At 44.5% G+C, this 25,030-nt stretch overlaps 1 protein-coding gene across 2 annotated transcripts in view; it reads left to right on the top strand.

The window, feature by feature from the left end:
- AARE (acylaminoacyl-peptidase-like protein) overlaps window positions 1-22,969 on the top strand; it is a 72,156-nt gene extending 49,187 nt beyond the window's left edge. The window contains exons 15-19 of one of the 2 annotated variants that reach the window (XR_015262861.1): window positions 139-199; window positions 21,944-22,141; window positions 22,259-22,327; window positions 22,431-22,507; window positions 22,695-22,969. Coding sequence is in view for 1 of the 2 variants with exons in the window: in XM_086779624.1 (XP_086635750.1) it covers window positions 21,944-22,141; window positions 22,259-22,327; window positions 22,431-22,507; window positions 22,695-22,782 (432 nt within the window). In the remaining variant the exon portion in view is untranslated. The remainder of the gene's footprint in view (window positions 1-138; window positions 200-21,943; window positions 22,142-22,258; window positions 22,328-22,430; window positions 22,508-22,694) is intronic. The other variant, XM_086779624.1, reaches the window with a different exon arrangement.
- Window positions 22,970-25,030: the final 2,061 nt, after the last annotated feature.

The raw sequence follows: 25,030 nt of genomic DNA, 5'->3' as shown, positions 1-25,030 counted from the left end.
ACATAGGCTAAACACCTCCTTGAGGCATTACTGTTCTGTGTCCCCTTGCCATCTCAAGTGGCTCTGAGCGAGCAATAGAAAACAAAGGTTTCATATCAACCTAATGAGATCGACCAATTATTAACAATGAAAATGCAGTGTGTGAAGCTGTGCTGAATTGTTGAAGAAGGCGCCCCACCGCACGCATGAACAACTTCAAGTAACTCCTTCTCCTTTGTCAGATAGTCCATCGACGCTTCTTCTGTGAGCTTCTTGCTGTTGGGTATTCGGAGCTTCATATGTGTGAAACAGCCCTTATATATGTTTGTGTGTGTGAACCACATCTAGTGTGTAAGCGTGCTTATGTTTTTGAACAGCCTCTAAGGCTAGATATTATTCTTGTGTAGTAAGCAGCGATGTCATCGAATATTATGTGTGTGTAGTAAGCATAGTCACAAGAAACGTTTCGAGGTTTTTTTCGTTTCGAGGTTTTTGGGGTTTTGTTTCGAAAGGTTTCGTCCCTCAGCTAAGAAACCGTGAGGTTTTGAAAAATCAATAATTTCATAAAGAATAAATACTTAAAGAACTTATAGTAGCCCTACCCTTAGACCTCATTGGGAGTCCTATGGTATTACCTCTTGACATTCAGAGGAGTTTATGGTGGAGGCTATGGCACTCTTACAAGAAGACACAAATCTCCTCATTCTTTTGGATTTCACTACATGGTGGACTGGCCACCAGCCAGTGGAGATCGGTTTTGGTGTTAGCCCAACTTGCCCGAGATGTGCGGGAGCTTCAGAGATAGTTTATCACTGCCTATGGGAATACAGGGAAGCACGAAGGATTTGGACCGTGATAGCACACCTATTTGGCAAGATTATTAAGGATGCCTACATATCTTTTGGTGCTATCATTTGGTTGACTCAGTGGGGCCCCCAGCTTAGGTATGAGGGGGGCGACAAGAATCATGTCATTTTGATCAGGCAAGGAGTTGCTTAGCGGGGTTGCCTTGAGGATTTGCCAGATTCAAGATACACCCCGCTTGCACAGAGATTGGACAGTGCATGGGAGATTATTGCTAGTATTATAGCCTGGCACATCTGGAAGGCTATATGCATTGAGGCCATAGAGGGCACTATTGTCTTGGACACACAGTGCCTTTGCAGGATTTGGAGTGATATTATCCATACCCTTATGGCAACCTTGGCCAGAATCCAGGGATCTTCAAGGGCCGCAGAGAGAAAGTGCGGCCAGTTTATGAGAGAGTGGGATCATGGTCTATTCTTCATTTCCACTCATATGGGACCTCGTTGGCAACACAAGACACCCGATTGGTTGAGATCTCCACCTAGTTTGGTTTGAAATCTCCCTTTTGTATATTTTTTCATACTTAATAGAAGTCTCTTCTCTGGAAAAAAAAACAGTGTAATGATAAAAAAAATGGTCTCTTCTCACACATCACAGGAAACCATCCTTATTTTGGTGAGGCATTATGGCACTTTTGCTTGATTAGATGCCACAAGTGGTTCAATCAAGGACTCTTAAGAAATTGAAGAAGAGAAGGTAAGAATTGGGAAAGATATAAGACATTGAAGGAAGAAAAAAGGGGACAGAAGAGAGGACAAGAAGAGCAAGGGCAAAGAAGAGAAAGGAAGAAGAAAAGGAGAGAAGAAGAGAATGAAGCAGGAGTAGAGGTGAAAGAAGTAGCAGAAGATGGAAAAGGGAAGGAAGGAGGCAGAAAAAGAAGAGGGAAGGAAGGTGATGAGGAGGATATGGAAAAAACAGAAATAAAAAAATCCCAGACAACTCAAGGGAAGAAAAAATAAAACTTGAAATTTGGGCGAAACTACCGTATTGGAGAGGTTTCGAGGTTTTTAAAAACCGTTTCAAAGTTTCGAGGTTTCGAAAGTTAGAAACAGGTTTTTTTGTTACTATGGTAGTAAGCAGCCTGTAAGGCTAGATATTATGTGTGTGTAGTAAGCAGCGATGCCATGGAATATTGAGAGCTTCTTGTTGTTGGGTATTCAGAGCTTCATATGTGTGAAACAGCCCTTAAATATGTTTGTGTGGTGTGAACCACATCTAGTGTGTAAGCATGCTTATGTATGTGAACAGCCTCTAAGGCTAGATATTATGTGTGTGTGTGTGTGTGTGTGTGTGTGTGTGTGTGTGTGTGTGTGTGTAGTAAGCAGTGATGTCATGGAATATGCCATGTGTCATTATTCTAGATTATGTGAATGAGTCAAAAGATTTGGCTTATGCCTATAAAAGGATTGTACTTGGTGAGGTTCAAAATTATCAATCAAGTCTCATGGAGTCACGGAAACGCCATCATGAAAAGTCTGCATTGACATTCCATCTACATGGAGGCAGATCAAAATCTGCAAAATAACTTATTTTCCGTGTGTTTATGTGTGTGCCAAGTGTTCTGTGCCGGGGTTGCCACCAAAATGAGATGTAATAATCCTGTGTGTGTCAGATTTCTTTGTGTTTTTTCTCCATGTGTGTAAAAAAGGCTTGATGTTATAAAAGCCTCGTTTCTTATGTCATTGCCTGTTTTGGTCAAAGAGGGGGTTGTTTTGTGTGGAGAGCCGATGTAGGCTGTCATGTTTTAGTGTCGAGCTTTTTTATCATGCCTTGTTGACGTGAGGTCCGGGTGTTGGCACAAGTAGTGTGCAGGTTGGAGGCGAGCTGGAACTGGCTATCGAAGGTTTCTCCGTTTCATCTTCCCATTTGCTTGGAGGGGGGGTTTGTTGGGTATTTGAAGCTTCATATGTGTGAAACAACCCTTATATATGTTCATGTGTGTGAACCACTTCTAGTGTGCAAGTGTGTGAACAGCCTCTATGACTAGAAATTGTGTGTGTGTGTGTGAGGCTTATTCCTATATAAACATTGTACTTGGTGAGGTTCAAAATTATCAATCAAGTGTCTCATTGAGTCATGCAACATATTCTCTCTCTCTCTCTCTCGCCCCTGCTCAGTTCGCGTCCTTTTCCCACCCGCCAGCCCCTCGCTTCTCTTCTCTCTCCAGTTCGCCTCCTTCGCATACCTCTGCGCCTGCCTCTCTTCTCTCGCCCCTGCTCAGTTCGCGTCCCTTTCCCACCCGCCAGCCCCTCGCTTCTCTTCTCTCTCTAGTTCGCCTCCTTCGCAAACGGTCCCTTTCCCACCCGCCCCTGCTCAGCTCGGGTCCCTTTCCCACCCGGCCTTGCTCAGGCCCCCTAAGGCAGCAACATAACTCTCCCTCTCTCTCTTTCTCTTTCCCGTTGCCCATCTCTCCTGCTACTCACGTAAGGACTTGTGCACCTATTGCCCACCTGCTCACCCTAGTTGTAGGGTAGGGTTGTAACCCACCTCCAAGCAGGTAAGGGCTTGCACCTCGTGGGGGTGGGGTACAGGAAACAAGAACTCAATAAAGTATACGAAGCAAGGAAACAAGGAAAATGGGCAGTCTATCGTAGAGGTAGAGCTGTTATTGCAGATTTCAGGACAACCAAACATGGTAGTAATGAAGAGTAGCTGCTAGAGAAATCCTTCATGTTATCTAGGATTCTCCTACGGTCATGTAGGGAATTTGAACTATTTTTAGTTTTATCTCTATTTTCATTTTGTTGCCCCCAAAGTGGAATGTAATCACATGGATGTATCTGATTAGTCCTATAGGTCAGATGTGGCCTCTAAAGGACGTTAATATAGTTTTCTTTCTTTCTTTCTTCTTTCTCTCAGATCCCGGCACGCATCTCAGTCTACCATCAACAGTTTTTTCCGCCCAGAGGAGGAGGACACTCAAACATAGAGGCCACCATAGCAGCAGCGAGGGGCCCACCATCCCGCCCCTCGACTGGAGTTCCCTGCCTCGTGCCACCGGACTTCGGAGAGCCAGACGGCCTCACTCTCTTGAACCTTGAGCACCCCAGGCTCACCAGCTCCAGATCGATGAGATATCCTTGCTTGCCATCGAGCAGCTCAAACAAGGTGGCAACACATGGAGGATAGGATCCGTGCCCACTTGGTGTGCCTTCGTCCCAGGATAGACTGTGACTACTACCTGTTGAAAACCACACCCAAGACTCTTGGAGTGGAGGGCGGTTCCAATAGTTCCGCCTCCCATAGAGATTGATATGTGGATTGTCTCATGGAACATTCAGGGTTTGGGGGGGCCTTAGTGCTTTGAGAGGCAAGGCATCCTTAGAGGAGAGATCCATAGAGCTGCAATTGGGGGACCCATGGACATTCTTTTCCTCCAGGAGCAGCATGTGCATTACTTGTATAGCGGGAAAATCTCAGCCCATGTGTGGTTTCTCCACGGGCCAGTTCTATAGGTAATGTACCATGTGTTGCGTATGGATGATCACGTGGCTGTCCACCCTCTTTGGCCATAGGCATGTCTCTTATCCCTCATGTCATGTGGTGAAGAAGCATGGCGGGAAGTCACTGAAGGCAAAGACTGGACCCTGCGAGAGAGAGCACCACCAGGCTCTATGCAAGGAGGCCTCTTGAATTGTAAAACACCGGAGTCACCTTCCAATACATCTCCATTCTGTTTAAGATAGGCGAGGACCAACACCCTCGGCTTCACACCCAACTCCCTTGCCATGGAGTCGAATGTACGGTCTAGCATGAATTCAACTTTGGTGGCCTCAATAAGCTTGTGAACTTCGGGGTCTCATGCAAAAGCTTTAGCTCCTCTTCTCTTGCGGGCAATCACCTCTTCACACAATCAAGTCCAGCCCTCAATGGATTGGGCTCCTCTCCTTTCACCTTCTCTTTGCTACGGGAGAGTTGTCCCACCAAAACCATATTGGGCTTGTGAGTGCTTGCAACGTTCCGGCCATGAGACACATCCAAAGCATGAGTTGCTTGGTTAATTTTCAATGAAGTACATGTAGCTTTTTCATCCTTCTCCTGATATCATTGCTTATGTCACATCATACACAAATATCTAGATATTATTGATACTCCTCTAAGAGGTGGTTCACACACACATACCTTCCTCCTCACTCGTAAGAGTGGGTTCACACACATGTAAGACCTTGATTCCCAACAATGCCCCCCTTAAGGGTTTTCCTCATACCGTGTCAAGGATAAATCTAGGCTCATGGTTTCTCATTCTAGTTTTCTTGGTCAAGGATAAATCACATGGCTCTAGTTTCACAGGCTAGTTATGGGATCCCTAGGGTAAAGGACACATAGGATCATGTTGCACACACAAATGAAAACAACACACAACTGATCTTCTTTTTTGTGCAAGCAATGCTTTTCATTGTGGTTGTTTTTCCCACAGTGTTTGCATGGCTTCTTTGAATAACAATCCTTTGTGTGATTGTTCCTACCACCTTGGTATCTTTGAAGTTCTCCTTTGTGAAGGGGTTGTTCTCTCCTATTGCCTTGTTCTTGAACTTCTTTTCTTCTTCTGAGGGTGAGGTTTGGGAGATTTTTGAGTGTGGTGATGAGGTTTTCGTAAGGATATTCAGGCATTGACATTGACTTGATAAGAACTACTAGTACTACATCTTCTTTGTAAGGGTATTTAGGTATTGACATTGACTTGATAAGAACAACTAGGACTACATCTTCTTCCACCTTGGCTTTAAGTGTAGCAAGGTGGTTCATTAATGACTTCATCTTGTTCACATGTGACTGCATCATAAGGCCATAGAATTCTACCTGCAAAGAGACCTTAGTTCTTTCCCTGTGCTTCAAAGAGCTTATCTAGCACTTCAAAGGCTTCTTTGGAAGTCGGGAGATCAGCAACATAGCAGGATCTAGGGTGACAAGAAGACACAACGTGGGTAGCAGGCATGGGGAGATGGCTCCAATACCAAATGTAGGGTTCGGTAGTGGTGGCTGCTCTGGTACTGTGTAGAGGGAGGCTGTATACTAGCCCCATGTATCTGGAGAGGTAATGGCCGGAGACAGGGGGTGCTCTCTAAGCAATCTCCAGACCTCCCCAGAATCCTGACTGAAAAACATGTGATACATGTCTCTGTACAGCCAAGCTAAGAATGCTCTCTTCTTCCGCCGAATGAGGCATCGCAAGATGATGTGTGACTGTCTATATGTAGTAACACCTGTGGCCACCTCTCTCTGTAGCCGGGCTTTGAGCTCCCTACAGTCATCATCATACCAGGCATGTTCCCAAGACGTGGTTGTACTGTGGGCTGCGTGTGTGGGAAGGCCGTCGCTACAGTTGTATGTAAAGCCTCTGTCAGGATCTATATGAGCTCTGCTAATGGCCTCTGTGGATCCTTTGCATTCAACAAGCTGTAGATCTCTGCAGTGTATACTCCATCAGTCTCTCTTCAGAAGGTATATGTCGGGTGATAGGACTGCTCAACCTGGCGGGTACTGCAGTGGAAATCCACCGTAAAGGAGAGAAGTGCATGATCCACCGTAACTCTGATGGGCCTGTGGGGCCAATCGCAAAATCCTGGATACTCGGGATGAAGGCTAGCGAGGCTAAAACATAATCCACTGTGCTGGCCCCATGTCTGTGTGGAAGGCAAGTAAAGCCACTGGCAAGTGGATACCTCTCTAAGCCATTTAAAATGGCCAGTCCATGTGCAGTCCCCATCTCCAAGAGGTATCTCCCATACTAAGTACACTCCACCTCATCCTGTGATCTCCGGGTCAAACACATCTCCTCCACATCTATGTCTCTCAACATCTCCTCTGAAGTGTCAAAGACGGAGGTCTGGTACTGAGCCGTTCGAGCATTAAAGTTCCCAAGTATGATAACATCTCCCTCCCAGGAGAACTCCCATATGTTCTCATCTAGAATCATATATGGAGATTGCCCCTTGGGCGCTGCATAATGAGATGTGCTGGGTGGAAAGTGTCACGACCCTGTGTTTTTCTTTGGACAGTATGCAGGTGTGCACGGGGACGTGGTGGACAGTGTGAATGGCATCAGATTGGAGTTAAAAAGGAAGCCCATGTGTGGACAACCCCAAGTGTGAAGGGGGCAAAGAGACTTTAATTTAAAAAGGTTTTATAACCTTTGGTGGGCAAAAATTAAAGTTATAAAGGTTTTAAAACCTTGGGAGGCCCCTAGGAAATTTATAGAGGCTACTCCACTTTTGGAGTTATAAAGTTATAAAGGTTTTAAAACCTTGGAGGCCCCATAGAGGCTACTCCACTTTTGGAGGTCCACGTCTCTCTCTTCTCCCTCTCTCTAGCTTTTTGGGAAGCGTGCTGGTTCTCTTGTGTATAGGGGTCTACCCTCATTTGCCCTCACTCTGACCACATGTACCTCGCGCTCTCATCACGGCACATAACATGGATGAGTGGTTGAAGCTCCTCTCTAAAAAGAACTGCAACTCCTCCAGATCCGCGACCACCATGCTTCGAATGGGCCTCCTGTCTACAAGTCGTCTCCCATCTGTATCCCGCCACTCTCGGTAATGTGCTGCTTGGGGCCTGATGTGTCTCCGAGTAGAAGATGATGTCCCTGTCTCTGAAGCTGTCCTCAAAGGCCCCCACATCCAGTCTCAATGCTCCGTTGAGACTTGCAGTTCCATACTGCAAGTCTCAGACTGGTCCCATAGGGGGGGAGAGAGAGAGAGAGAGAGAGAGAGAGAGAGAGGTGGTTCGCAGAAAGATAGAGACCAAATACAGCCCATGAGACACAATCATGCATGTACATGCTTACTTAAAAATGATAAACCTAGTGATAGTAGTGCGTAGTGGCAATGATCTTCCCCTTTTGTTTCGAAGAAGTGTGTGGATGTCAACACATTCCTTAAGGATATGAGGGAAGCACATGCAAATAGTAGCATAGCCGGGCATTTCGAAAGTAAAATATTATTCTTACTTCTACGGAGAAAAACTTTCCCAGTCCCCTTTGACCAACATCTTTCCCTTCCGAGTCCCCTTTCCACTCCACTCTATCATTGCCTTCATGATTAGTATTTACTTGCACATTGGGAAGTGCATGCACATTCACCTTGGGTTGCTTGTTTCTTTCATTCTTCTTCTGTCGAGGACATTCTCTATACACAAGGTATTTTCTCCCACATGGAAAGCACTTCCCTTTCTTCACATATTGATCCCTTTGCTTGGGTGTGAGTCCAAACTTGTGCCTTTTGTTGTTTGGTGAAGGTATTCTCAGCTTCCCTCTCTTTTGTTTGGCCTCTTTTGAGACCCTTTTAGGTGGCTATCCAGCTTTTTGCAGGTTTTGGACAGCCTTCTCTTTACCCTTGTTATTGTGCCCATCTTGATTGGATTGTTTGATCTTTTGTTCTAGCAAGAGTAGAGGCTATGAGCTGTTGCAAAGCTTGATTTGGATGAAGTACCAATCCCGATTTGATAAACGGGACGCTAGCTGGACTCAAACTTTGTTTTCTTCTCTTGATCTCTAATATGCATAAACGGTGATACCTCCAAGACAATAAACGGTGACACATGCTTGTACTAATTCATGCTCCTTTTGATCTATGCTGTCCCACTTCTTCACAATCTTATTTATTGCATTAGGAGGCAAGAATCAAGCTTAAAAGTGCTCCTTATACTCATCCCAAGTAGTAATGGGGGAGCTTTTCGAAGATCCACCAATGGACAGTTGTGCCCGTGACGAACATGCTCATATGTCTTATCTTTGACTTCTATGTGAAGTTTTCATCGCGGAAGGCAATATCAAATTGAGCAATAAATGCCATAACCTTGGAAGCATGATACTCCCCATGGTATGACTCAACTTGTCACCTGCCTTGAATTCCTTGAGCTTCTTGGCATGGTGCCCATCATCATCATGCTTTCGCTTCCCCTTGTCCTACGGGACAGCCCTTGATGCTTGGGGCTTAGATGCAACTTGAGACACAGGGACATGTGCTCTTGGAGTTGGTGGCCTTGACAACGGTGGCCGAGCTGCACATGCATAGAAACATCTCTTCTTGCATCACCATGCTCACGAGAGTACTCTCAGCATGAGTACTATGAGCTGACTTGTCATCATGTGCTTTACTTGTATAGCGGGAAAATCTCAGCCCATGTGTGGTTTCTCCACGGGCAAGTCCTATAGGCGATGTACCATGTCTTGCTTATGGATGACCACGTGGCTGTCTACCCTCTTTGGCCATAGGCATGTCTCTTATCCCACATATCATGTGGTGAAGAACCATGGCGGAAAGTCACCGAAGGCTTCTCGCTTTGAACAAAAGGTTGGACCTTGCGAGAGAGAGCACCACCCGGCTTTATGCGAGGAGGCCTCTTGAATTGTAAAACACCGAATTCACCTTCCAATACATCTCCATTCTGTTTAAGATAGGTGAGGGCCATCTCCATTCTGTTTAAGATAGGTGAGGGCCAACTCCCTTGGCTTCACACCCAACTGCCTTGCCATGGAGTCGAATGTACGGTCTAGCATGGATTCAATTTTGGTGGCCTCAATAAGCCTGTGAACTTGTGGGTTCTCATGCAAAAGCTTTAGCTTCTCTTCTCTTGCGTGCAATTGCCTCTTCACACTATTAAGTTCAGCCCTCAATGGATTGGGCTCCTCTCCTTGCACCTTCTCTTTGCCACGGGATGGTTGTCCCACCAAAACCATATTGGGCTCATGAGTGCTTGCAACGTTCTGGCCATGAGATGCATCCGAAGCATGAGTAGCACTAGAGTACCCTCTAGAGTTGGGCACTTCTTTACGTGTGTTTTTCTGTCCATAATGTCGAGCGTGCTATTTATGTGGTGTCCAAGCCCACAAGATCGTTTCCTCAATGTGGAGAGGGGAACAACTGTACTCCGATACTAATGTAATTCACCCGGCTAGGTGTGAGCACGTATTGGGCACCGTTTCATAAATAACAATCACTTAAACACTTTATGAAATGGAAACAACACAAAACATAGACAAAGCTAAAAAATGAAATATGCTAAAAGATACCGTATTGGGGCCGGAACCCAAGCCGACCCTCCCTCAATACCAAGTATATTATTGGAATATTTTATTTGTTTAATGTTCTATGGTCTATGCTTGCCTGATTTTCCAAAAATGAATACAAATTCCAAACAATGGTGTTGTTGATAATTCCGTCGATGTAGAGCTACTATGGATGTCGGGAATCCTTAAATCGGCACGACGAACCCCTGGAAGGATTTGATTGGAGTTGAACTATGGTGGCTTGAAGGTGAAGTCAGACATAGCTATGGTATTGAAGCAAAGAGAGAGGGAGAGAGAGTGAGAAAATACAACAGCACAGTGTAGAGAGATTCACACACGACTGTAAATGATGTGATAGTTGCTTAATTAATTTTCAATGAAGTACATGTAGCTTTTATAAGTACAAAGGTCCTTCTCTTGGTATCACTGCTTATGTCACATCATACACAAATATCTAGATATTACTGATACCTCTCTAAGAGGTGGTTCACACACACCTTCCTCGCTTATAAGAGTGGGTTCACACACATGGAAGGCCTTGATTCCCAATAATCTCCCCCTTAAGGGATTTCCTCATACCTTGTCAAGGATTAATCTAGGCTCATGGTTTCTCATGCTAGTTTTCTTGGTCAATGATAAATCACAAGGCTCTACTTTCACAGGCCAGTTATGGGATCCCTAGGGTAAAGGACACAAAGGATCATGTCACACACACAAGTGAAAACAACACACAACTGATCTTCCTTTTTGTAAAAGCAATGCTTTTCATTGCGGTTCTTTTTCCCACAATTTTTGCATGGCTTCTTTGAATAACAATCCTTTGCATGAAAGTTCCTACCACAAAGGGAATGCTTTGTACCTTTGAATTTTTCCTTTGTGAAGGAGTTGATCCCTCGTATTGCCTTGTTCTTGAACTTCTTCTCTTCTTCTTAGGGTGAGGTTTGGGAGATTTTTTAGTGTTGTCATGAGCTTTCCCTAAGGATATTCAAACATTGACATTGACTTGATAAGAACAACTAGGACTACATCTTCTTCCGCCTTGGCTTTAAGTGTAGCAAGCTGGTTCTTAGGGACTTCTTGTTCACATGTGACTGCATCATCAGGCCATAGAACTCTATCTGCAAAGGGACTTTAGAGTCTTTCCCTGTGCTTCAAGGAGCTTTTCTAGCATCTCAAAGGCTTCTTTGGAAGTTGGGAGATCAGCAACATAGTAGGATCTATGGCGACGAGCAGACGCAGTGTGGGTAGTAGGCGTGGGGAGATGGCTTTGATACCAAACGTTGGAGTTGAGCTATGGTGGCTTGAAGGTGAAGTCAGACATAGCTATGGTATTGAAGCAAAGAGATCAGAGGAGAGAGTGAGAAAGTACAAGGACACAAGTTTAGAGAGATTCACGTGATTGTAAATGATGTGATAGTTGCCTGCTTAATTTTCAATGAAGTACATGTACCTTTTATAAGTACAAAAGTTCTTCTCTTGACATCACTGCTTATGTCACATCACACACACATATCTAGATACTATTGATACCCCTCTAACAGGTGGTTCACACACACACACACACACACACACACACACACACACTTCCTCACTCATAAGAGTGGGTTCACACACGGTAAGACCTTGATCCCCAACATTGACCAGCTCAAAACAGGCTTTCAGTAGCATGGGCTGCTACGAAGGCCGAACAGCAACAAATTCCGCTGCTTGTTGATGATGTGGCACCTATAAACTGCCCAGATAAAGTAGCCAAAAAACAAAGATAAAGGGGTGTAGCAGGGCGCTTTTCTTATGAGGATCACAGTTATATGCTCGGTTTTGCAAATGGTTGAGTGTTCTCTCCTCTATTGGCAAAAATGATGGAGATCTTTTGTGCAAGAAGACGATGATTTTGCTTGTAGGGGGCCAAGAATGAGTCGTCTGCTGCCTCAAAATCTGGCGGCTCTTTGAATAAAATGGGATATCTCTCTCTGATGGCTGTATATGCTCTGCATCTACATACATAATGCTCCTCACTCTCCACCTCCTCTCTGCACAATCTGCATACCCTCTCCTCTCGGGGGATCCGTGCTGCTCTGTCAGTCTCGATCTCCAATCGATGTGATGAAACTCTAAGCTGACCAATAGCCACTCGGGAGCCGTGTGGTAAAAGGCTCTCCATGTATCTAGGCCTCTCTATAAATCCATCATCAGTGATACTCATGAAGTGATCTCTGTAGTATAGCATCTTCGGTGGAAGAGGTTGTGTAGGTGATATCCATGTCTCTCGTGTATAGAGCTGCCATAGGTCCTGTCTCAATACTCTGTTCCTCTCACTAAGAGAGACGGATATGTGGTGCATCCCTGTCATACTAGAATGGTGGTAGATGATCCATGTCTAGGCCATGTTGTGAGAACCAATGTGTGACCTGTGCATACCATGATCCTCTGTCTGCTGCCTCAGCCAGCTGTCTAGATGCCTCAAAAGCTCTGTATGACAATCTGTCTTGTGGCATCTCTCTGAATCTGTCTAGCAGGCATATAGTCTGGAATATGGCCTCTACTATCATAGGAGGCGCAATGAACTCTGCTCGGATAATGTCATGAGGTACTGACGGTTTGCTGCGTATTATGCGTGCCATCATGAGGGCCTGTGGTCTCTCTATCTGTGTCCACCAATGGGTAGCAAGGCCTGGCGCCCATACCGCTACTCCATACATCAGTGCCGGTGTGACTAATGTGTCAAATAGCCACCCCTTCGTCCGGGGCTCCTGAAAATGTGCCTGGTGGCACTGTCTCTCTAGCATAGCCAATGTTGCATATCCTCGTGTCAATCTAGCTCTGGCTGCTGAACCCATGGTGAAGCGTGTGGCTGCTGCAGAGAAGGTAACTCCTAGGTACACATATGATGTCACCACCTCCACCTGGCGTCCTGTGAGAGTGAATGTGAGTTGACTCCTGTCCTGTCTCGATGTATGAAAGACCATAACCTTGGTTTTCCCAAGGTTCACAGTAAGACCCCTCTGTGTGCAGAAATCATCGAGTGCATGTAGATGCTGCTGTAGACCTCCTGGAGACTCAAACACTAATACAATATCATCAGCATAAAGCATAATATGTACTGAGGTACCTGCTAAATCAACTCCATCTCCGCCTCCCCGTGTAATGAAGTGAGCCACCTCATCAATGTATAACCCAAATAGCGTGGGGGAAAGTGGGCATCCTTGCTTCACACCAATGGTGCTAGCAATAGTCTCGGACATACCTCCTGGACATCCGACTCGCCCAAAAACCTGCTCATATAATGCATAGATGCCCCATGTCATATCTGCTGGTATGCCAAGAGACTGCAGGCGTTAAAAGAGCCTCTCTCGTGGTACTGTGTCAAATGCCTTGCGGAAATCCACAAAGCAGCAATAGAGCTTTCTCTTCCTCACTCTGGCTTGATCAATCATACTCTCAAAGTGAATACATGGTTAGTGGTAGAGAAAGCTCTCCTGAAGCCTGCTACCTACCCTGATGAGCGTAAACCTGCTCGCTCAGCATATAAGCTAAGCTCTTGCTCCAACACTGCACCATAGAGTTTGGCCAACACGTGGCCAATCATAACGGTCTTGTAGTTGCTCAGATCGAGCATATCCCTTGTTTTGTGAATCGGCACAATGATGTGCATCGTCTACTCCGCAGGCAAACCCTCTGCTAGTGCCCTGTTAAACAGGTGTGCAAGAAAAGGAGCCAAAGAATCTAGTGCATATATGAGATGCTCACCCTGTAGGCCCATATGGTCGGCGGCCCGTCCATGCTGTAGGCGGCGGACAGCTTTCTTTACCATCGAGTGGGTAAAGAAGCTAGCTGTGGTAGGTCGAGGCTCCTGTGGTTGAGGTATAGGTGGTTGCTGTGGGGCGTGGTATAGGCCCTCTGCATATGTGTGCCATGTCTGTGGGTCTGCAATAGGTGTCGGTGTCCGGGGCTCTCTGAAGTGCCGCCATGAGATAGGGCTATCTCTACTCATGAAGAAATGAAAGATCTCTAGCTCCTGTATCTCTGTGAAGGCCCGCCTTTTGCGGCGAGTAAGTCTCCTCATCTCTCTGCTCGACTCCTGCTCTGTGATGGCTCCCAAAGCTCTCTGTATGCGGAGCCGTGAGTAAAGGGCTCTGCACTCGTCATCATACCATCTGTTCTGGGGCATAGTCCCAGATCTCGCAGGCTCTCCTGAGTGGACACAATGTGGGAAGCTCTGTAATGTAGCTGTGTGTAGGAGTGATGCCAAGTGGGCTGTAATGGTATCCACAGGTGCCAGGGGATCCATGAGTAGGAGCCCATCCTCTACTCTGCCAGTGTATATGTCTGCCATGTCATGTGTGAAGTAGATGGTAGTGTGTGGCGTCGGTATGTGGGGGGCTGGTGATACTGGTGATCCGGCTAGTGAAAATGCCAAGTATGTATGATCTGCCCTAGTAGGACGAGGTGGAATGGAGAATGAGGTGACAAGCTGTGATGCCTCCAAAGACCCCATAATGTAGTCTACCACCGTGCCTCCGGTCCGTGTATGACTGTTGGGGTAAAGGCGTTATGCCCACTCTTATAGTGTGTACAAGTCCATAAGTTATAGTACATAGTACACTTAGTACTTTTGATGTACTAAGTGCACTATGTGTACTAGTGCAATATACATGTGTGATAGGGGAGTCACACACTCATGCCTCATGAGTTGACTTATCCCCACAACTCTCTCTCTCTCTCTCCCTTGTTCTTCTCTGTGTATGTCTCCCACATGAATCTCTAAACCCTAATTCCTGTTTCTCCCACACAACTGGGGTAAAGGCGTTATGCCCACCCTTATAGTGTGTACAAGCCCATAAGTTATAGTACATAGTACACTTAGTACTTTTAATGTACTAAGTGCACTATGTGTACTAGTGCAATATACATGTGTGATAGGGGAGTCACACACTCATGCCTCATGAGTTGACTTATCCCCACAACTCTCTCTCTCTCTCTCCCTTGTTCTTCTCTGTGTATGTCTCCCACATGAATCTCTAAACCCTAATTCCTGTTTCTCCCACACAACTGGTATCAGAGCTTGATGAGCTTTATGCTTCTGTACAGGGATCATTGTTGCCCCATCCTTTACCCATGCGCTTGTTTTTATTAACAGCTTGATTCGAGCTGATCATGGTAATTAGCGTAGGAGCTTCATGCAAACGATGTCTTCTCCGCTGGGAGCAGCACCGAGCTGAGGTGAAGAGGCGATCTCAACAGCAGTGGAGAGCGCCGTATTGTGAAGCTGCCTCAAGAAGCTTACCCTGAAGTCAAGAAGCTCACCCTGAAGCAAGGCAGCATACGCGCATGGAGTTCCAGCGCACAGCAGAGAAGAGCCAACACCCTGGAGCATGGATTCACAAGCTGTAGCAGTGTAATCACCCCCTTCTGCAACAGAGCATCAAATTTCTGCATAAGCATCAGCACCAAATTCATCAACCCGCCTGCAAATCAGAGAAAAATCAGAAAATTACAAGGTATTTTCCTCAATTTTTTCTTGGGATTTGCAATTGAGCAAGTACAATCAACAATTGAGCAGATACAGGTGTCGAATTGCTCAATTTTGAGCAAAATTGGCAAAATTGGGTGACATTGGTCACAATCAGGATCAATTTGCAGGAAATTGGTCACAATCAAGATCAATTTGCAGGAAATTGGATGTCGAAATTTGGGGCTTTTGATGTAATTGTGCAATTAAGCACTCATACATGCCGTATGATGTGAGAAATCGCACATTTGGGCAAAATTGCAGTGCAAATCAAGGGGCTTTGTGCCAATTGGATTGATTTGCATGCAGGCAATCGCATTTGATGCTGTGGATAATGTGTTGATGCCTTACAAGCACTCAATGTGCCTGTAAATCAAGGGGCTTTCATTATTTGGATGTATATGTGGCCAGGGGGAAGCATCGTGAACACTCTGGATGCCTTCATGTGCGTCAATGTACCATGTATGATCAAAAATTGATCTTAAATCAAGGGGCTTTTCAAGTTTGTATGCTTGTTGAGCTTGGCAAAGCAGCAGGCAAGACATTTATGCCTTGAATCCTCAAAAATCAGCTTGCAGTCAAGGGGTTTTGCCCAATTTCTGTTCGGGACTGTTGTATGCAGTGTACAGGACTGTAAAAGTCTGATTTTCACTCATTTGGACAGCCAGAAGAGCATTTATTGCTACTGTACTTGCTGGTACAGATTTGGCACAACTTTGTGCAAGTTTTGGCATGGCTGTACACTGTTTTGTGTGACCAAAAGGTTCAATTTTAGTTGCTGTACTTGCCGGTACAGGTTTGGTACATCATTGGTGAGCACTTGGTACTGCTGTACAGTACTTTGGAAGGGCAACAGAGCACATTTAAGGTGCTGTCCAAAATCTGCAGCAACCAGATTTTGGTGATTTCATCACAAACAGTGGGAGAAAAGTTGCATTTGTGCTTCCGCAGTGGGAGATAAAGCTTGGGAGAACAATTGTGAGCACTTTGTGTGCTTTTGGTGCAGTGTTTGCACATTTTGCAGGGAGTCAGGCATTAACAGGTTGCATATTGCTATGGCAACCACAGGTGAGAGCTCTTCATTGCTTCATATCAAGAAGCTTGAAGGCTCGCATAATTATGATATTTGGCAAACCCAGTGCTACAATGTGTTGCTCCAGAAAAAGCAGCACAAGCCTATCAAAGAAAGGGGTGTAATGCCCGCTTCTCTTACTGCTGAAGAGTGGGAAGATATGGATGAGCTGGCAAGATCTACTATCATGTTGTCTGTGTCAGACTCATTACTTTTCAGCATTCGTGAAGAGAAGACAGCTTGGGGAATGTGGCAGAGATTGCAGGACTTGTATGCCCAGCAAAGTGCCTCAAGCAAAGTGTATTGGTTGAAGAAACTCATAGGTCTTCAGATGAAGGAAGGGGCGTCTATGACAGCCCATCTAAATGAGTTTAATGGTATTGTCAGCCAGGTCATTAATCAAAAGTTGGCAATGGACGATGAGTTCAAAGCCACTTTTCTGTTATGCACTTTGCCAGAGAGTTGGGACACATCCAGGACAGCCACTAGCAATTCGCATGCTATGCTGTCATATGCAAATGTTGAGGGTGCTCTTCTTCAAGAAGAGATGAACAAGAAAAACAACTCTGTTGGAAAGTCCAATGCAATGAATGCACGTGGGAGATCCCAGCAAAGGGGAAAAAGCCAAGAACGGGGAAGGAGCAAGTCTCGCTCCAAAAAGGATTTGGAATGCCATTATTGTGGCAAGAAGAGACACATTAAAAAGCAATGCTACAAATGGAAAAATGATCAAAAAGAAAAGGGAAAAGGCAAAGACAAAGACAAGGATGAAGCCAAAGATGTAAAGCCAAAGGGCAAAAGTGGAGTCAAGATTGAAGAAATCAATGTGTCACATGCAGGTGGCAGTGAGGATGAGGTCTCTTCACTTGATGCCCATTCACTTCTTACAGGTGGTCATGGTATGCACTCACGGATCATTGATTCAGGTGCCTCCTTTCATGTCACAGGTTGCAGAGACTTGTTTGTCAGGTATACTGCTGGCAATGAAGGAGTGGTTTATTTGGGTGATAACCATGCATGCAAGATTCTTGGCAGAGGTGATGTGAGGCTTGTGTTTTCAGATGGCTCACAGCTTATGCTCCATGATGTCAGGCATGTGCCTGAGATCAAGAAGAATCTGCTTTCTACTGGACAGCTTGATGATGCTGATTATGTTACCACATTTGGTAGTGGAAAGTGGAAAATTAGTAAGGGCTCACTGGTTGTTGCCAGAGGCTCTAAGGTGGACACTCTTTACTTTATGCATGCAGGTGTTTGTCACCATGCTAATGTAAATGCAACCGAGCTGCCGGAAATTTCTATGTGGCATAGCCGGTTGGGACACATGAGTGTCAAGGGAATGGAGCAATTGTCTCGTTTGGGTTACTTGCCTTCTCTAAAGTTTTCAAGTTTTCAGTTTTGTGAGCATTGTATATATGGCAGGCAACTGCAATGGTATGTGAGATGCCTCAGCTTTCTTTGGGAGGGGCAAAATATTTTGTGTCTTTCATTGATGATGCCACACGCAAGGTGTGGGTCTATCCTCTTCGCTTGAAGTGTGATACATTCTCATTGTTTGAGAAGTTTGTTGCTCTTGTTGAGAATCAAACTGGCAAAACACTGAAAGCTTTGCGTTCCGACAATGGTGGAGAGTACATGTCCAAACAGTTTCAGGACTTTTGTGATGCTAAAGGCATCAAGAGGGAGCTCTCTACTCCTTATGATCCTCCACAAAACGGGACAGCAGAGAGGATGAACAGGACCATTCAGGAGAAGGTCCGTTCTATGTTGTCACATGCTGCATTACCTCATGGTTTTTGGGCTGAAGCTGTTATGACAGCCGTTCACCTTATAAACAGGTCACCTAACACGAGGCTTGGTGGGAAAGTGCCAGAAGAAGTATGGACAGGGAAGCCTCCGTCATACAAGCACTTGAGAGTGTTTGGTTGCGTTGCGTACGTGCACATACGCAGGGAAATGCGCACCAAACTTGATCCTAAGTCTCACAAATGCATATTCCTAGGATATGGTGACAGAGGTGAAATGGGATATAGACTTTGGGATCCCATGAATAGAAAGATCATACGCAGCAATGATGTCATTTTTGATGAAACATGCATGTATAAGGAGCCTGCAAGGCAACAGGAGCCTAGCAGAGTCATCTTTGATGATGATGGACATCATGGACAACAACAAAGGGCTGTAAATCAGCCATTACAGCAGGAAAACCAGCCCTTAAATGGTGCTGAAAATGGTCCAAATGGACAGCCAGAGATGGCAGAAGATATCCCTATGGATATACCACAGTTGGAGGAGATACCGGGCATGATTTTTCAGCCTTATGGCATGGAACAGGAGCCACCAATGGGTGATATGCAGGCTGGACAGCAACCTGCAAATGATGGTCATTGGGTGCGGAGGTCCACAAGACCCTCCAGAGCCCCTGACAGGTTTGTTCCAGGGGTTGACTATTTGATGCTTACTGACTGTGGGGAGCCCTCATGTTATAAAGAGGCTTTACAGAGGGCAGACAAAGCTCTTTGGGAGCGTGCCATGAAGTCAGAGATGGATTCTCTGCACAAAAATGGAACTTGGAAGTTGGTGCATTTGCCTGCAGGCAAGAAGGTTTTGCCATGCAAGTGGGTATACAGGCTCAAAGTTGCACCAGATGCAAAGCCAAGATACAAAGCCAGGTTAGTAGCTAAGGGCTTCAAGCAGGAATATGGTGTGGACTTTGATGAGATCTTCTCTCTAGTGGTCAAAATGACCACACTTAGAGCTGTATTGGCTTTGGTTGCTCATGATGATCTGGACTTGATTCAGATGGATGTGAAGACTGCTTTTCTTCACGGTGATCTCCATGAGGAGATATATATGCAGCAGCCAGAGGGTTATGCAGTGAGTGGAAAGGAGAAGCTTGTATGCAAGCTGAAAAAGAGTCTTTATGGGCTCAAACAGGCACCAAGAGAATGGTATCATAAATTTGATACATTCATGAAATCCCAGAAATTCAGGAGAAGTGACATAGATCAGTGCTTGTACACCAAGAAAGCTTTGGATGGCAGTCTATTGATCCTCATCTTGTATGTTGATGATATGTTGATCGCCGGGAAATCTCGTAAAGAGATGGATACCTTGAAGCAGAGGCTGCATCAAACCTTTGATATGAAGGATTTGGGTGATGCAAATCACATCTTGGGTATGCGGATACTTCGGGACAGAAATCAGCATGTGTTGTATTTGTCTCAGAAGGAATACATTGGCAAAGTCTTGCAGAGGTTCAATATGGACGGGGGGAAGAAGACTAGTACTCCTTTGCCTCCATATGTGAAACTCAGTGCTATGGACAGCCCATAGTCAGATAGAGACAGGGCTGATATGGCCAAGATTCCGTATGCTTCAGCTTGTGGCAGTCTCATGTATGCGATGGTTGCTACTAGGCCGGACATTGCATTTGCAGTGGGAGTGGTTTCTAGATACATGGCCAACCCTGGCAAGAAGCATTGGGAAGCAGTGAAAGGTGTCATGAGATACCTGAAGGGCACACAGGATATGTGCATATGTTTTGGCAAACAGGATGCATTAGTGCATGGTTACATGGATTCGGATTATGCCGGTCATCCAGATAACCGGAAGTCTACTACTGGTTATGTATTTACATTCACAGGGGGTGCTGTGTCATGGATATCCAGGATGCAGAAGTGCACTGCCTTATCTACTACAGAGGCCGAGCATATTGCAGCCACAGAGGCTTGCAAGGAGGCATTATGGCTATCTCGGTTAGTGGTTGATTTGGGCTATACAGGGGATATTCCATTGTTGCATTGTGACAGTCAGAGTGCCATTCAGTTGGCAAAGAACCCTGTTTTTCATGCAAAGACGAAGCATGTGGATGTGAAGTATCACTTCATCAGAGAGGTGATAGAGAACAAGCAAATTCAGCTTGTTAAGATTCATACGGATGACAACCCGGCTGATCTGTTGACGAAGAGTTTGCCTCCGGAGCGGTTTGCTCATTGCAGACACTTGATGGGCATTGGATGAGGCCAGTTTCAGCCTTGATATGGCCTTGTATATTATCATGTACATGCTGATTTTTTCTTTTCCTTCATTTAAGGGCACTTTGCCTTTAAGTGGGAGGTTGTTGGGGTAAAGGCGTTATGCCCACCCTTATAGTGTGTACAAGCCCATAAGTTATAGTACATAGTACACTTAGTACTTTTAATGTACTAAGTGCACTATGTGTACTAGTGCAATATACATGTGTGATACGGGAGTCACACACTCATGCCTCATGAGTTGACTTATCCCCACAACTCTCTCTCTCTCTCTCCCTTGTTCTTCTCTGTGTATGTCTCCCACATGAATCTCTAAACCCTAATTCCTGTTTCTCCCACACAATGACCCCCATGTGGGAAGCATGTCAGCCCTCCTGATCCTGGCCACTGTAGCATCCCGTTATAAATAACGAGACGATGCCTGGCTCCCAACTCTAGTAAGTGGTCCCCATAATGTCCTCTGTCTGGTCCAGTGTCCTCTTATGCCCGACTAGCCCCTATCTCCTCTGGATCCACAGGGTGTCATGTCATCATAGTCATACACCTCACACTGTCTGGTGTGTTTTTGGGCATTGAAGTCGCCCGTAAGAAATACTTCCCCTAGTGTAGAATAATGCATAATCTCCTCTGACAGACAAGTGTATGGCGAGGCTCCTGTCTCCTCCTCCTGTGGCATGTCCTCTGTAATGACATAGGAGGATCCTGATGGAGGAAAGTAACATAGGGCTATGTATATAACCCTGTCCTGTGAGAGCTGTAAGCTGATCCACATATATCTGGCCTCTGGATCCTGTGCTACCACTCCCAGTCATGCAGAGAGGTGGTTTTCAGAAATATAGAGACCAAATACATCCTATGAGACACAGTCATGCATGTACATGCTCATTGATTGCTTAGAATGACAAACCTAGTGATAGTAGCGTGCAGTGGCAATGATCTTCCCCTTTTGTCTGGAAGAAGTGTGTGATGTCAACACATTCCTCAAGGATATGAGGGAAGCACATGCAAATAGTAGCATAGCCGGGGATTCCCAAAGTAAAGTATTCTGCTTACTTCCACGGAGAAAACCTTGCCAGTCCCCTTTGACCCAAATCTTTCCCATTCCAAGGATGAGAGCCTAGCAGGACGGTATTGTGGTCGAGAGTGGGGTGCTTTACAACCACTTTCTGCAAAGTGAAATGTACGCGGGGCTTATGTGCAAAAAGTATTGGTGGTATTGGCCTTTCGATGAATACTGCGGCTGAAGAAATGCTTCATTGAGAATGGGGGAGGACGAGATTTTATTAGGTTTTGAGACCTCAAGTCAAATATTTTGCCTTTTTTTTTTTGAGGCGGTTGCCAAGTATGATAGCGTTTGGGATATGCCCTTTTGTTACTTTAAGGGTAAAAGCATGACGACCTGCAAGCTTGTGAAGGAGGATAGATAAAACGATATACTAACCTGTTCAGGAACTTGAAAATACCGTTTACAGGCACCTGATCGTTTTGTTACTGCCGTAGTGAGAAATCCTGTGTGCAATGTCTCTTCAATGGTTGGTATCACTGATATTCCGGATTGGTGCTATGTGGAGATGTATGGACAAGCTTGCTTTGATGCCTACACAGATGCCCCGACACCTCAGGATCTAGAAAAGTTCTATCAAGCATCACCAATCTCCCATATTGCAAAGGTACACAAATTTTCTTTAAAACAGAAAATCTCAATTTCGAAATTTCTAAAAATCATGTGCTGCCCGCATAGCAATCCTTTCTTGTGTTTGAAATGTTGAGGTTTTATTGCAAGACAGGTGAAGGTGCCTACTCTGTTTTTGCTGGGAGCTCAAGATCGCAGGGTTCCAATCTCGAATGGATTTCAGGTGAAGTGCACACACACAGACAGATGTATAAATGTACAGACACACATATAAATGCGCACTGACTCTTTTGGGCTTCTGTTTTCATCATCTTTAACATGTGCAGTACGTGCATGCGCTACGAGCACGCGGTCTAAAGGTCAAGGTGATTGTCTTTCCGGAAGACGCACATCCCATTGATAGGTAACATCATCTTACACAAAATTGTTAATGGCCTCTGTGGCAATATAGATTGATTCTTACCTTTAGTGCAGGCTTTGGGTAATGACGCCCCTTACTCATACTGCTGTCAGAGCATGTGATGACAGGGTTGCACAGGCAAAGTATGGTGCATGTTACCTGACCTGCCTTTGCCTTGTTTCTGTTGCAGGCCACAATCGGAATTTGAAAGCTGGCTTAATATTGGAACCTGGCTAAAACAGCATCTTGAATTTAAACCAGAAAGTGGGGTGCTATAGACAAAATTGGGCTTCCAAAATCATGTAGCGCACCCTGTTAAGCCAGTAGTGCATTGGATATGCATACAAATTACCATCCACAGATTTGAGGCAAGTGAAAGAGCAACAGATGAATTACAGGGATTGATTTTGAGAACACGTGTACTAATTAATTGTGTCTTTTTTCATGAAGTGCTGTCTTCGACAATTGTACTCTCTCTCTCTCTCTCTCTCTCTCACACACACACACACACACACACACACATACATACATACAGATATGTGCACACATCTATTTGTGCTATGTATATATGTATCCAAAAAAGAATACATATGTTACACGTAATTATGAGTATATACTTACCTTTGTATCATTACTTACCTAATACACAAAAGCTCACACACACACATTGTTACTCCTAACCAATTTTTATACCCATTTATACTTTTTCTTTGGCTCATTTTTTATGAATTTACATGCGGAGAAAGAGAGTAACATTAACATTTACAAAAGGCCAAAAGGTGATATTACATCATGTCCATGGATTACATCATCATGGGTACTAAAATGAAATGAAAGAAAATGGCAAAGCTCAGATGCTAGAGCTGATCCATGTACAAAGAGTATAGGCTCGCATATCATTCTAAGCACTTAGTGGTAAAGTTGAGCCAGAGTGAGGGAGTCCTATGATAGTGTAAAATGAGAGAGAGAGAGAGAGAGAGAGTGCAAGCAGCACCATGTCTCATTACCTTAACATATCTAACTAAACAGAAACTCACTTTGCTACGTAAGTTATGTTTTCATGTTGAGTTCCCACTATTTATGCCATTTTACATTTTGTAGTTGTCCTCAACGATAATAGCACTCTTATGTTATTTTCACTCTAATTACTTTAGTGTCCACCTGTTGGCCTCTCTAGCTTCCCTTACCTCTAGAATGTTCTCTTTCACGTATTTAGGAACTAGAATACTATTGTTATTATCAATGATTGTTGTTTCCATATCAGCATGCATTATGGCCTCTAGATGAAAATGTGCCTCTATGTCTACTTGTTTCTATGTAGAAGTCTTGCTCCTATATGTTGCTAGAGGATATTACAAGAGATGATTTATTCCCAATATTCATCTCTTCATCAACTGATCAAAAGGGCTACAAAGTTCTAAAAAGTTTGTTAATTTTTTCGAGTGTTGATAGGTGTTTGAAACTAAAACCAAGTTATCGTCATCAAATAACTAGTGTTCCAACATGAGGCGAGGGCATCTACAAAGCCCTTTAATCTTCAATGAGAAATCATTGATACAACGCTTATTTCTTTTTACATTATGTAACTCTTTTACAACTTCCTAGCCTCCGTACTCTTGCTATATAACTTAACCAAGGTGTCCATCAATCTTTAGGAATCGTTGCACTTATATATGACCAATTTGGACACACTAATAGAGAGGCAATACATCATTTTATTGGGCCTGCCATACCTTAAAAGTATGTACCTAATGTGGAGTGGGATTTTCTTCTAGAAGATCAAGCTCCTTCTAATCACTTACAATAAACTCAATATCCTTGTTAGTTGTAATAAACTCCTAACATCCTTTTCTCATGAGGAAGTTTTTCATTTTGAATTTTCACACTTGTTATTCTTATACAAGCACTAAGAGAGATGGATGGTTGAATTTTCTTCTTTTCTTCTTCACTTCTCTCTACAACCATAACATAAATATAAGAGTACATATTGTAAGGGTGAATACTCTACTACTAAACATATATGGTCCTTAGTGTGAACTTAGTATGTTAGTTTGCCATTGAGCAATCCACATATGGCTATGACTATGGCTTGGCAATCCAATCATGAGCATCGCATCTTCCTTGAGGTTGATTTATGCTGATAAAAGCTTGGATCAATGCCCTTCATATCTATATAGTCCCAAAAAAACATGTCCTTGTATGTTGTGAGAAGTTGTCAGTTCATCTTTCAGCTCTTGCTCTAGCTTTGCACTTACCCTGATAGTCTTCTGCTCATCCTCATCACCTAGATTGATCTCAAAATGAGCTCATCCTCTTGGATTCCCACAAGTGATGCTTTCTACCTTATTTTAGGAATGCCAATCTAGCTTCTTCTTCTTTTGATGGCGGGTCTTTAGGCTTCTCTTTTTTATCGTCTTACTCCGTATTTCTTTCATTTGCTTGAGCCACTGGCTGTACTGTCAATACCTTAGGATCATATTTTTAAATAATCTTTTCCACGTCCACTTCAAAGAGTGATAATAGATC

The sequence above is a fragment of the Cibotium barometz genome, chromosome 40 (genome assembly GCF_041138505.1).
Source record: "Cibotium barometz isolate CiBa-2024 chromosome 40, ASM4113850v1, whole genome shotgun sequence".
In the NCBI taxonomy this organism is placed as follows: domain Eukaryota; kingdom Viridiplantae; phylum Streptophyta; class Polypodiopsida; order Cyatheales; family Cibotiaceae; genus Cibotium; species Cibotium barometz.
Note: the sequence above shows the minus strand (reverse complement) of the source record. Positions and strands in the feature narration are given on the sequence as shown.